The following is a 10,861-nucleotide window of genomic DNA, read 5'->3' on the forward strand; positions in this document are numbered from 1 at the left end:
AAGATATATATATATGTCACACTTATGTTATTTGAAGGCTTGTTGGATTTTAAAGACCAAAATCTTATAGCTTGAATTTGTAACCTATTTTATTGTATTAGGGTATTTTAATAACTCAAGACTTGTAATATGCTGAATTTACGCTTTCTCTTGTAAATATGTAGAAAAGGAGAAAACTCGTTTCCTTTGTTTTTTATATATACCCGATAGTTTAAAATTTATGTACAATATAAACTTGCGGTGATTTTGAATGATTGTATAAATCAGTTAGAAAATTGCTTTAATGTGTTAATATTTTGACATTGTATTTCATTTAAAATAAAATTATGGTGTATTTATATATAAAAAAAATATATTGCACTTTCAACCTTTTCGCATGGGCCTGCTTCTGCTACTAAAATTATTCTAAATATTCTTATTAATATCTCTTTTAATATTTTGTAAGTAGGAAATTAGATTTGTTTTCCTAAGTAGTACCCTCCCAAAGGGGTTGCTACAAAAATAACACATATTAATTAAAGTTTAATAAGAGTTGGGCGGGTTGGGTTATGACCCGAATTTTAACCCATCTTGATCCAACCCATCTTAGCCCAAGTAACTTTTGGGCGAGTCATTTGACCCGCCCAATTATTAACTCAACCCATTTTGACCCGCCCAAAATTGACCCAACCCGCCCATTTGACACCCCTACTATAAACATACTTGTTGCTTGTTGGATAGAAAGTTTTTGCAAAACTTAATCACCTTTGACATTGTTCTAATAGATTACTATAAAACACAAAAAATGAGGACAATATTCATTCATTAAAAGTCAATACTCAAAACAAACTACTCAAAAATATCTTCAAGGTGCTCATGACATATCCAACACCAACAGATCATCTTTATTAAGCACATTTGAATCCTCTTATAAAACAAAGATGTCTTAACATATTTATTTTCATCTAAATCTATAATTATATGCAAAGTTAATTAGTTAAACATTAAGAAATAACTAAAATTTTAAGAACAAAAAATATTTAAATTCACATAAAATAATATTACAAGTTTGAGAGTGGACTACTCTTTTTGTTATTTTTAGTTACCTATATTTTTTATATTTTTATTAAATACGTTTATTTAGCTCACGGGCCAGCCCAACCCAGCCTCGGTCAAGCCTCATGAGCCACGGGGCTTACTTGGGCCGGGCTTAAAAGCCTCGTTTTTAAATGGGCTCCAAAAATCTTATCTCAACCCTATTAAATCACCGGCTGAGCTGGGTCGGCCCAACGGGCCAAGCCTATATTGGCGACTCTAATTCTTAAGCACTAGGATCAAACATCAATTCCTATAATATCTTGAAAATAATCATTTCTCTAAAACGAAATTCCACAAAAGAGGAACATTGAACAAAGGAATACATCTTGAAGTGCGAAAAGGAAAATTCCGAAACTGGGCCGGGTATTGTAAAGAACAAATTGGGCTGTAGCCCAAAAGGGACACTAAGGACCCTTTATATAAGCCCAAGTGAGAACGAGTGCTGCATAAGTCGACCTGGTTGTTATCAGAATGATAAGAATAAGGATATCGTTCTCTTTCGCTACGAGCAGATTGATAGCAGCTAAGGTGGAGAACACAAGCATAAGAAGGTAAAAGACCTAACTCTCTACAAAGTAAAAAAATTCTATTAGTGCTGTACTTAGAATGTTATAGTGGAAATGCGTAGGTGTTAGAGATGAGAGTTGAGTTCAGTTTTCGTTGGATTGGTCGCCATGTGTTTGACAAAATGTCTGCTTTAGTAGTTTCTGGTTTCTCGGTGTTCAACAAATGGAAAAATTAGTCCTGTATGATTAGTGAGACTTATAAAAGTTTCTGCTTTGGCAGGCTTCACTTTACTTCCAATCTTATCTGGTCTTGCTCTTAAAGAGTGCAGAAATTATTTTTTGAAGATCAGTTCTTCCGCTCGCGGACTTAAAAGACAAAATTTAATATTGGAATGAGATAAGCACGAAGAACTCTGTTTAATTAGGGAGGGGAAGGCACCACTCAGCACCTACGGTGCGTTTCATATAACAGACACCAACTAGTTGTTATTGAGACATAGTTGGTTGATTGATTGATTGAGTTATGTTTCATATGCCTTTCGCTCTGATGCTTTTTGCTTTCTATATTAGTTTGAACTTTTTTTTTTCTCAAAGAGGGATATTACAGCAAAAAAGAGACATACCTATGTCACTACATCTCAATTTCTAGTAAAAAGAATGCTGATTTGCTAAATCTTAATTTTACTTGTTATAGGTCCTAACGTTGTTATTTATATCTGATATTTTAACGTTCTTGTTGCAGTCTGATCGGTGAGGATAGTACACTGCTTAAGAGGATTTTGGCATTGTAAATAGTCATATCAAATTTGAGTTCTTCCTTGAGATAGCAACTGAGAAAACAAGTGCTAGAAAAATCATGCCTGTTTTAGTGCTAACAAGGGCCCTCTTGTTAGTTGGTGATTCTTTATCTTTGAGGAATGTTTCACAGTTTACAAGGATAGCTCCATTTCGAGACAAGGTCCGCTTTTTAAGTGACAGTGGATCCCTCACTCTAGCTAGCCTTGGATTGAAGAATGAAGTTAAGACAGTAAGTGCAAATGAGAAAAATAAGCTCCAGCAGGGTGTTTCAACAATTGAGGTCCCCAAGAGCAGAGTGAAGAAAAAAGTTAGTGGCAATAAAACAGGATTGATTAAGGAGAGAAACCCCATAGATATAAAGACTGCACCATTTGCTGCAGAATCATTTTCAGAGCTTGGCCTTCCACCTTTGTTGGTCGAAAGGCTAGAGAAGGAAGGCTTTATGGTTCCAACTGATGTTCAGGCTGCTGCAGTTCCAACTGTTCTTAAAAATCACGATGTTGTGATTCAGTCATACACAGGTTCAGGAAAAACACTAGCTTATGTCCTTCCCATACTGTCTCAAGTTGGTCCATTGAGTGGGGAGATTTCAAATGGCTCTGAAACTGGGAACAAAGTGGGCATCGAAGCAGTAATAGTAGCTCCTTCAAGGGAACTTGGCATGCAGATTGTCAGGGAAGTAGAAAAGCTATTAGGACCAGCGGACAAGAAACTAGTCCAGCAGCTTGTAGGGGGTGCAAACCGATCGAGACAGGAGGAAGCTCTGAGGAAAAATAAGCCTGCCATCGTAGTGGGGACACCTGGACGGATAGCCGAGATTAGTGCAGCTGGAAAGCTTCCTACCCATGGTTGTCGTTACTTGGTATTGGATGAAGTTGATCAGCTCCTTGCTGTCAATTTCCGGGAGGACATGCAGCGGATATTAGACCATGTGGGGAGAAGACCTGGTGCACGCAGGGGAGAGTCAAATAGTCCACTTGTCAAGCGATCTGCGCGTCAGACTATCATGGTGTCTGCAACAGTGCCTTTCTCAGTTATAAGAGCAGCAAGAAGTTGGGGTTGCGATCCACTTCTCGTCCAAGCCAATAAAGTCGTCCCGCTCGAGTCTGTCCCTCCTTCTGGACCTGTTAATATCCCAGGAACACCACCTACTGCTAGTTCAAGCTCAAATGTACAAGTTATGCCTAGTGTTCAGAGCTTACCCCCTAATTTGCAGCATTATTACACTATTACCAGGATACAGCACAAAGTTGATATGTTGAGAAGGTGTGTGCATGCTCTGGATGCCAAGTGTGTGATAGCTTTTATGAACCACACAAAACAACTAAAAGATGCTGTCTTCAAACTAGAAGCTCGTGGTATGAAAGCTGCAGAGTTACATGGTGATCTCAGCAAACTTGTAAGATCAACTATCTTAAAGAAGTTCAGAAATGGGGAGGTCAGGGTGCTGCTAACAAATGAGCTTTCAGCTAGAGGCTTGGATTTACCTGAATGTGATCTTGTAGTTAATCTGGGCTTACCTACTGACTCAGTTCATTATGCACATCGAGCTGGCCGTACAGGTAGGCTTGGCCGCGAGGGCACGGTAGTGACCATATGTGAGGAGCCAGAAGTCTTTGTAGTAAAAAAACTGCAGAAGCAGCTTTCCCTCTCCATTCAGGCTTGTGAGTTTTCTGATGGAAATCTTGTCATTACAGAAGATTAATCTACATAGCACATGCTTCTTTCAAATTCTTACTAGTCAAATCACTAAAGACAACTGGATTTTGTATACTAATGGTGGGAGCTGGAAATGTTGTTGCCTGCCACTACATGTCAATTCAGATGAGATTTTGCCTTCTACAGAATGTGCCGAGGCAGTCTACATTGGATCTGATGGTATTGTGAAGAAGTTGCTTCAACCTCTACTTATTTAGAATCATATATGTAAGTCATCTGAGACAATTGTTATTCTAGATGTGCCGGATATTAGTAAATAGATGCTGAAAAATACTATGTGATTTATTGTTCCTAATGTTGAAATGGCGACAACAGTAGGTTTTTAGCTGACCTACTTCTTTGTTCATCAAGGTTGACTGTTTTGGGTATATGGAATGGCTAGTGTTTTATAGTATTGATAATAATTTCGTTCTCGATGAAGAAAAGGAAATATAGTCCTGTTTAATTATTGTCTTCAGGGCATAATTGGAAATACAGGAAAACATTTTCTGTAGATATAGAATTGTAAGTTGCTGTTACATTGAAGCACAAAGCTAGCTTATACTGTACTAGCTATACTGTTTATTCACCATGACAACGACACAACAATTAAAATATGGATATTTTCTACCAAAATCATCTCTTCTTTGCTATATACTTCTGAACCCTCTTTGTATCAACTTCTACCAGACCATTAGCGTAGTTGGAGATAGTTGGTATATCCCACCAATTGCTACTTGTGATGCTTCAAGTGGATCAAAACGTTCTCGACTGAAACAAAAAAGTGGTGAAGAAATTATGTCCCCATTTTACACTCTAGCTTTGTCAATCCTGGAGTTGAAGGCTACACGTTCAATTCCCAGTGCATCACCATATGATCCTTTTGCACAGCTTGTAGCCTGATAAGAGAGCGGACACTGCAATGACCATGAGAGCACTAAATGACATGCAAACAGCAACAACAGCCGCCTTCCAGAGTGAGCTTTGGCTATTCATCTGTTGAATGACTGGTATGGTTACTGAAGAAGAAGACACAAGGAGGTAACCTGCCAACTGTGCAACACTCAGCTTATGAGAATTTGTGTTTTTGAAAGATTTATATGCAGTGAATGTAGAGGAGAACTCGAAAAAAGCATTCAGAAAAGTTGAAATTTAGGTTGCTTGATAGTCAAATAAGATACTGTCTACTCCTCTTCTTTATTCAGCATAAAGATTTAGCTTTGGTGGTTAATTGAGCATATATTCACTTTTTCGGGTGACATCCAGGGGAAAAAAGAAGAAGAGAATTCTTGATACTTGTTTTAACTACAGGAATGGGTGCAACCATTTTTATGGTCATAGTTGTATGTGAATCAGATACTATGGTTTTGTACTCGGAAGAAATCACTAGCTAATTGAAGTTAATAAGTACCTGATCGAATATGAAACTGAGGTAGTCAGAGGTCATATCAGAGATCAAGACTCCTCTATAAGCAATGTCACAAACTCTTTTGAAGAGTTGAAAGGCCGAGTAGATAAAAACTAATATGCTTACTGTGAAGCAGTACCTGCAGTGGTGTAAAGTTGCTCTCAAAACCATTGCACTGATTGTTCTTAGTTTAAATTCTAGTATCCTCTACAACCAGAAAAAGACATTTGAATGGATCTCAGTGTTGATTCTTACGTTAATTCTGGGTGATCATAGAAGCTGGAGATCCGTTTTCTTTTGGTCCCTTCTTGTGCAGCTAGCGAGAGAGCGGAGATGAAGGAGAAGAGAAGTGCCAGTGACCTGAGGATAAGATCATATGTATGAATAGAAGGCCTTGAGCTCAACCTTGTCGATGCCACAGAAAACGAATATGGTGATGGTGTTGGCAAAGGTGGTTGTATAGCTGGAGATCTTGGAGTTAATGAAGGAGATGCATCAGATACCATTCTTTGAGCAATCATCAGCACATTCCCTTCTTTCATTATTATCTCTTTTTTTCAACTATTCAGCAAATGATGTTACTCAAAAGAACAGTGTGTTCTAAGAGCAATTTGATGGTCAAGAACCTAGTCAAAATCAATAGCAGGAAAAACTAAGTCTTGGATTGTTATGCAGCCAATTGAAGAAAAGTGCATAAGTTACACACTGATTACTGGCTGGTGATATATCGTCTCAAGTAAAGGATAGTTGGTTAACCACTACTAAATTTAAATGGAAGCAGGTGATAGAAAAGGATGTCTTAAGTCAACTATAAACGTAGCTTCACCAGAATGAAGGCATTTCTCAATTGTTTACACTGAGCCAGATGTTATGTTTAAGTCAACTTACAGCAACAACATACCCGTAATCCCACAAGTGAGAGGTCTGAAAAGGGTAGTGTGTACGCAAAACTTACCCCTACCTTATTTGTTTAAGTCAAGTTATAAACCATGATTTCACCCGAATGAAGTAAATAACTGACGAAATGGATACAGAAATTTCTAGCTTAAAAGTTCAATTATACTTGTGTTAAAATAAACTTTGAGGTAGCTCAAAATCGTATATACTACATGTAACTTACATGATGTAAGTGTGCTTGACAAGCAGAGGCGGATGCAACATATTTGTGCCGAATTTATCTGAACCAGTATTTTTAACGGGGCACAAATTTAAGTGTAAAAATTCATTATAATTGCAAGAAATATCATATATGAACCCCTAACTTTAGAAATACGGGTTCAATCCGAAAACCTTAAATGTTAAAACCCATTGAACTTAAATGCTGAAACTGCCTCTGTTGATGAGAAGCATGTATATATTGCCTGCCTGTTAATTCAGTACAACCTAATCCCAAGCTATATAAATCTCCAATCTTGACCTTGGTTCAGTCTCCACACAGCTACTGTCACCTTCAATAAAATAAATAACCACATTCTTTACTCTTTTTGGAAGAATTACAATCAGTAAAGCAATTGGTTGAAGGGGGTCATAGATAGGAGGCACAATTAAGCCCCCATAAAACCATTTAGGGGGAAAACAAGAACAGAATTCACCAATACATAACCATCAATAGCAATTATTGCATATTGAACAGTTTTAGCCCCCAGATACGTTTATGTTTTGCAGAAAATGTAAAATATTAGGATGTTGACTACAGATCCAACTCTTAAGAAACTTAGTATTATAAAGTTTAAAAGAGCATTTGCAATGTTGGTGTGATCTGAGTCCTCCAACTATTACTTGTATAACATTTCAAGGTTTTGATTGGTAACCCCACGGATTTTGGCTTGCCCATTTCCACTGGTCCCTGCACATCTCATCTATACCATATTTCGCCCTGCGAAAGATAAGAAACAAAAATAGTTAATTCCCATATTAGTATCCTCTTCCAACTGCTGAAATTTGTAATTTGTGCAAGAAGATTTGCCTTGATACCTAATAGGAAAAGGGCAAAAAACAGTTACTACTTACTTCCAGCCAAGCTCCTTCTCAGCTTTTTCGGTTGATGCATAAACAGCAGTGGCATCTCCTGGCCTTCTTGGACACATTTTAAGTGGAATTTTCTGAAAGTTCAAAACATATAACAGATGAAGAGCTTGTTCAATTAAATTCAACTTCTCTATTTATTTTAAGAGAGCGGGAGAGATAGAGAGACCTTTCCAGATGCTCTTTCAAATGCAGCAACCATCTCTAGCACAGATTTGCCTTTACCAGTTCCCAAATTATATGCAACACAACCTAATGCAAAACATCAAAGAGAAGAAAAAAAATGTTACCTTCAATAGGTAAATATGAAAGAGCATAGTCTTCAATTGAAAATATAAAGAAACGTATCATTTTCTCGCAGACAAGTCAAAAAAATTCAGAGCTGAACTTCACTTTGAAAAGGATTTACTTACCTAAGTCATTCTGCTTGAGAAGTCTCTGAAGTGCAATAACATGACCGTCTGCCAAGTCCATAACATGGATGTAATCTCGTATCTGGCGAGCAAGAGATTATAAATGGTTTATCAGTCTTAAGTATGGAATGAAACATGTTGACGCTAGCAAGTTCATGCCATAAATCTACTTAGATATATTTCCATTATATTTCTGTCTTATTCTTCAACATAAATAACTAGTCCATAAATTGAATCAACTCTTAAGTACGGCTCACTCGTCATTTCCTGCTTCTTGAATGCTAGTACGATGGTTAATAGTTCTGTTTCTTTGTTTTCTTCATACAGAAAAGCTAAAGTTACAAAAATCAGCCAAAAGTACCTACCGCAGTACCATCAGGTGTAGGATAGTCGGTGCCATATACATTTAACTCCGGCAATCTAGCAACAGCTACTTGCTGAATGTAAGGCATAAGATTGTTGGGGATGCCCCTTGGATCTTCCCCAAGCTTGCCGCTTTCATGAGCTCCTACCGGGTTGAAATATCTCAGCAAAATGATATTCCATTCAGCATCTGCCTTCTGAATATCCCGAGCAATCTCTTCAAGAAATAGCTAAGTAAATGGAAGTAAGCACACGTTAGTGAGAAGAAGTAACTAAATAGTTCTTACTCTACAAAATGAGATAGGATCAATTGAACGATCTTTAATCACTTCAGAATAACAAGAGAATTATTGACAATACTAACCTTTGTCCGACCATAAGGATTCATAGCCTTCAATTCAAAATCCTCCACACACGGAATCTTTTCAGGCTGACCATAAACTGTTGCAGATGATGAGAAAACCAACTGCAATTTCACATAATCAAATTTAAAAAGTTATCAACCTGACCAACCAACTCTACATTAACCGTGTAATTCAAAAGTTCTCTACTTTTCACGGCTAAATGAGTTCTTGAAAGAAGCTCATATTTACTATTTTCCTTCAAATACTACCAAAATTATAAGTAGAAGGGTAGCAACATGATGAATATAGCAGGTTCCAAGTTGCCCTGAATGCGTAACCTATTTTAATATACATATTTAAGAGAAACCAATAATATATCAAAAGACATACCTTCTTACAATTATATTTGGCCATGATTGAATACAAAGTTATTGATCCAATCAGATTGTTATCGAAATAAAGAAAGGGATGATCAACACTCTCCCCAACAGCCTTAAGTCCCGCAAAATGGACCACTGCAGCAAACCTATTTCGATATATATTGCAAAACAATCAATCAAAGACTACATAGAAATGCATATAAAGGAAATTATAACAGCTGGAGATATTTTAAAGCAGGAGATTTGCATACTTTCTTTTAGAAAATAACTTCTCCAAATCATCTTTGTTTCTGATATCACCCTGCCACCAAGAAACAAATAAGATGAAATCCCAAAGCAAGTGAAAGAACCAATTTACTATTGTTTATTTGAGGAAGATAAAGTGGTAAAAACTCACCCACAGCCAGTATATACACCAAGCCAATAGATGCATAACATGTTTTTGCACTAAACTTGTATCACTTAACCATGATTAACTTATTATATACTTTCACCTCATTTAATCACATAACCCTGATAAGTTGATAAATGTCACCTCATCTAATCACTTAACCATGATAAGCTGATATAAAAGGGCAACCCGGTGCAATAAGCTCTCGCTATGCTCGGGGTCCGAGGAAGGGTCGGACCATAAGAGTCTATTGTACACAGTCTTACTCTGCATTTCTGCAAGAGGCTGTTTCCACGGCTCAAACCCGTGATCTCTTGATCACATGACACCAACTTTACTAGTTATGCCAAGGCTCCCATTCCGTGATAAGCTGATATATGGGATAAACACTGGGGTATTTACTGTGAGATTACTTACTTTTTTCCTACCGAGGATTAAAAAGACCTAGTTGCAAAATCACAGAACAAATAAAGGAAAAAAAAGGGACAAAAAGGCATATATACAGCAACAGCCACTTGGTCACGCTTACCTTTTTCAGAAGATGAGAACAACATGAAACAGGGCAACTTTAAACCAAAAAATAAAAAAGGAAAAGAAAACAAAGCACTAAACAAGTTTCAATAAATACAAAATTCTCGTGTAAACATATGACCATCTATAAAAAGTTTGTGCCAAGAACTCATAACTCAACTAAAAAACGAATAATTCTTGTGTACTTATCAACCCCTTTTATATAAAAACCCCAGAAATGTATAGAATTCTTTCATTTCTAACTTTTTCTTTTTCCATTTTTGGTTTCAGAACAAGGGTGGTGTTGGTTTTGATCAAACAAAATTCAAGAAAGTAGAAAAAAACATACCAAATGGAATTCAAGATTCTGAGAAAGTTGAGGGCCAACTAATTCTCTGACTCTATCAACAGCTTCTTCAACAGAATTATGGAAATTATCAATTATGGTAACCTTAAACCCTTCATTCAAAAGCTGAACAACAGTATGTGTTCCAATAAAACCAGCCCCTCCTGTCACCAAAATGTTTTCTTGACGCTGCATAACCATTTTCACAACACAGAATAAAGTTTCTATTAAAAAAAAATTCAAACTTTATTGTAGAATGAGAAAAAGGGGTGAGCGTATAATAATGAGAAAAGGCTTAAGTAGAAGATACGTGAAGAGAAAGGGAAGAGATAAAAGGAAAAGAGTTTGAGCAAATCAAGGACTGTTTTTGAAAAGTGGATAAGCAAACATCTTAAATAGGGAAAATTTGAGAATTTGAAGGGGGTGGTGGGACCTTAATAAAAGGCCTCGGATTTTTATCTTTGAAGATGAAAAAATAATTTTTATTATGGGGATTTAAAAAATAAAAAAAATAAACACGCTAAGAAGCAAAATTTCAGTATAAGGGGTTCAAACCTTCAAACAAGGAAAAAGTTAAAAACTTAAAAGAGATTGTGGCGAGT

General features: G+C 36.7%; 3 protein-coding genes across 5 annotated transcripts; 1 reads left to right on the forward strand and 2 right to left on the reverse strand.

Moving 5' to 3' along the window:
• Nucleotides 1-1,491: 1,491 nt before the first annotated feature.
• On the forward strand, nt 1,492-6,166 carry LOC107781890 (DEAD-box ATP-dependent RNA helicase 47, mitochondrial-like). Of its 3 annotated transcripts, none has more exons than XR_012702755.1 (3): nt 1,492-1,628; nt 2,326-4,307; nt 4,770-6,166. XR_012702755.1 is itself a non-coding variant. In XM_016602709.2 (3 exons), exon 3 carries the CDS (start codon nt 2,440-2,442, stop codon nt 4,084-4,086), a length of 1,647 nt encoding a protein of 548 aa, XP_016458195.1. In that variant the 5' UTR covers nt 1,524-1,628; nt 1,864-2,037; nt 2,326-2,439; the 3' UTR covers nt 4,087-4,501. The 3 variants fall into 3 exon arrangements, 2 of the variants coding, with proteins under 2 accessions (XP_016458194.1, XP_016458195.1); XM_016602709.2 differs by lacking the exon at nt 4,770-6,166 and adding an exon at nt 1,864-2,037 and having other exon boundaries at nt 1,524-1,628; nt 2,326-4,501; XM_016602708.2 differs by lacking the exon at nt 4,770-6,166 and having other exon boundaries at nt 2,326-4,501.
• On the reverse strand, nt 4,947-6,029 carry LOC107781892 (CASP-like protein 4A4). Its single transcript, XM_016602711.2, has 3 exons — nt 5,743-6,029; nt 5,491-5,626; nt 4,947-5,132 (listed from the first exon to the last, which is right to left on the reverse strand). The coding sequence occupies exons 1-3, from the start codon at nt 6,027-6,029 to the stop codon at nt 4,947-4,949; spliced, it is 609 nt and encodes a 202-aa protein (XP_016458197.1).
• A 775-nt stretch (nt 6,167-6,941) lies between the features above and the next one.
• LOC107781891 (bifunctional UDP-glucose 4-epimerase and UDP-xylose 4-epimerase 1) lies at nt 6,942-10,628 on the reverse strand. Its single transcript, XM_075238007.1, has 9 exons — nt 10,263-10,628; nt 9,264-9,313; nt 9,023-9,158; nt 8,653-8,754; nt 8,291-8,518; nt 7,926-8,007; nt 7,682-7,764; nt 7,498-7,589; nt 6,942-7,363 (listed from the first exon to the last, which is right to left on the reverse strand). Exons 1-9 carry the CDS (start codon nt 10,458-10,460, stop codon nt 7,279-7,281), a joined length of 1,056 nt encoding a protein of 351 aa, XP_075094108.1. The 5' UTR covers nt 10,461-10,628; the 3' UTR covers nt 6,942-7,278.
• Between the last annotated feature and the right edge of the window lie 233 nt (nt 10,629-10,861).

This window comes from Nicotiana tabacum, chromosome 1 (assembly GCF_000715075.1).
Source record: "Nicotiana tabacum cultivar K326 chromosome 1, ASM71507v2, whole genome shotgun sequence".
Lineage (NCBI taxonomy): Eukaryota > Viridiplantae > Streptophyta > Magnoliopsida > Solanales > Solanaceae > Nicotiana > Nicotiana tabacum.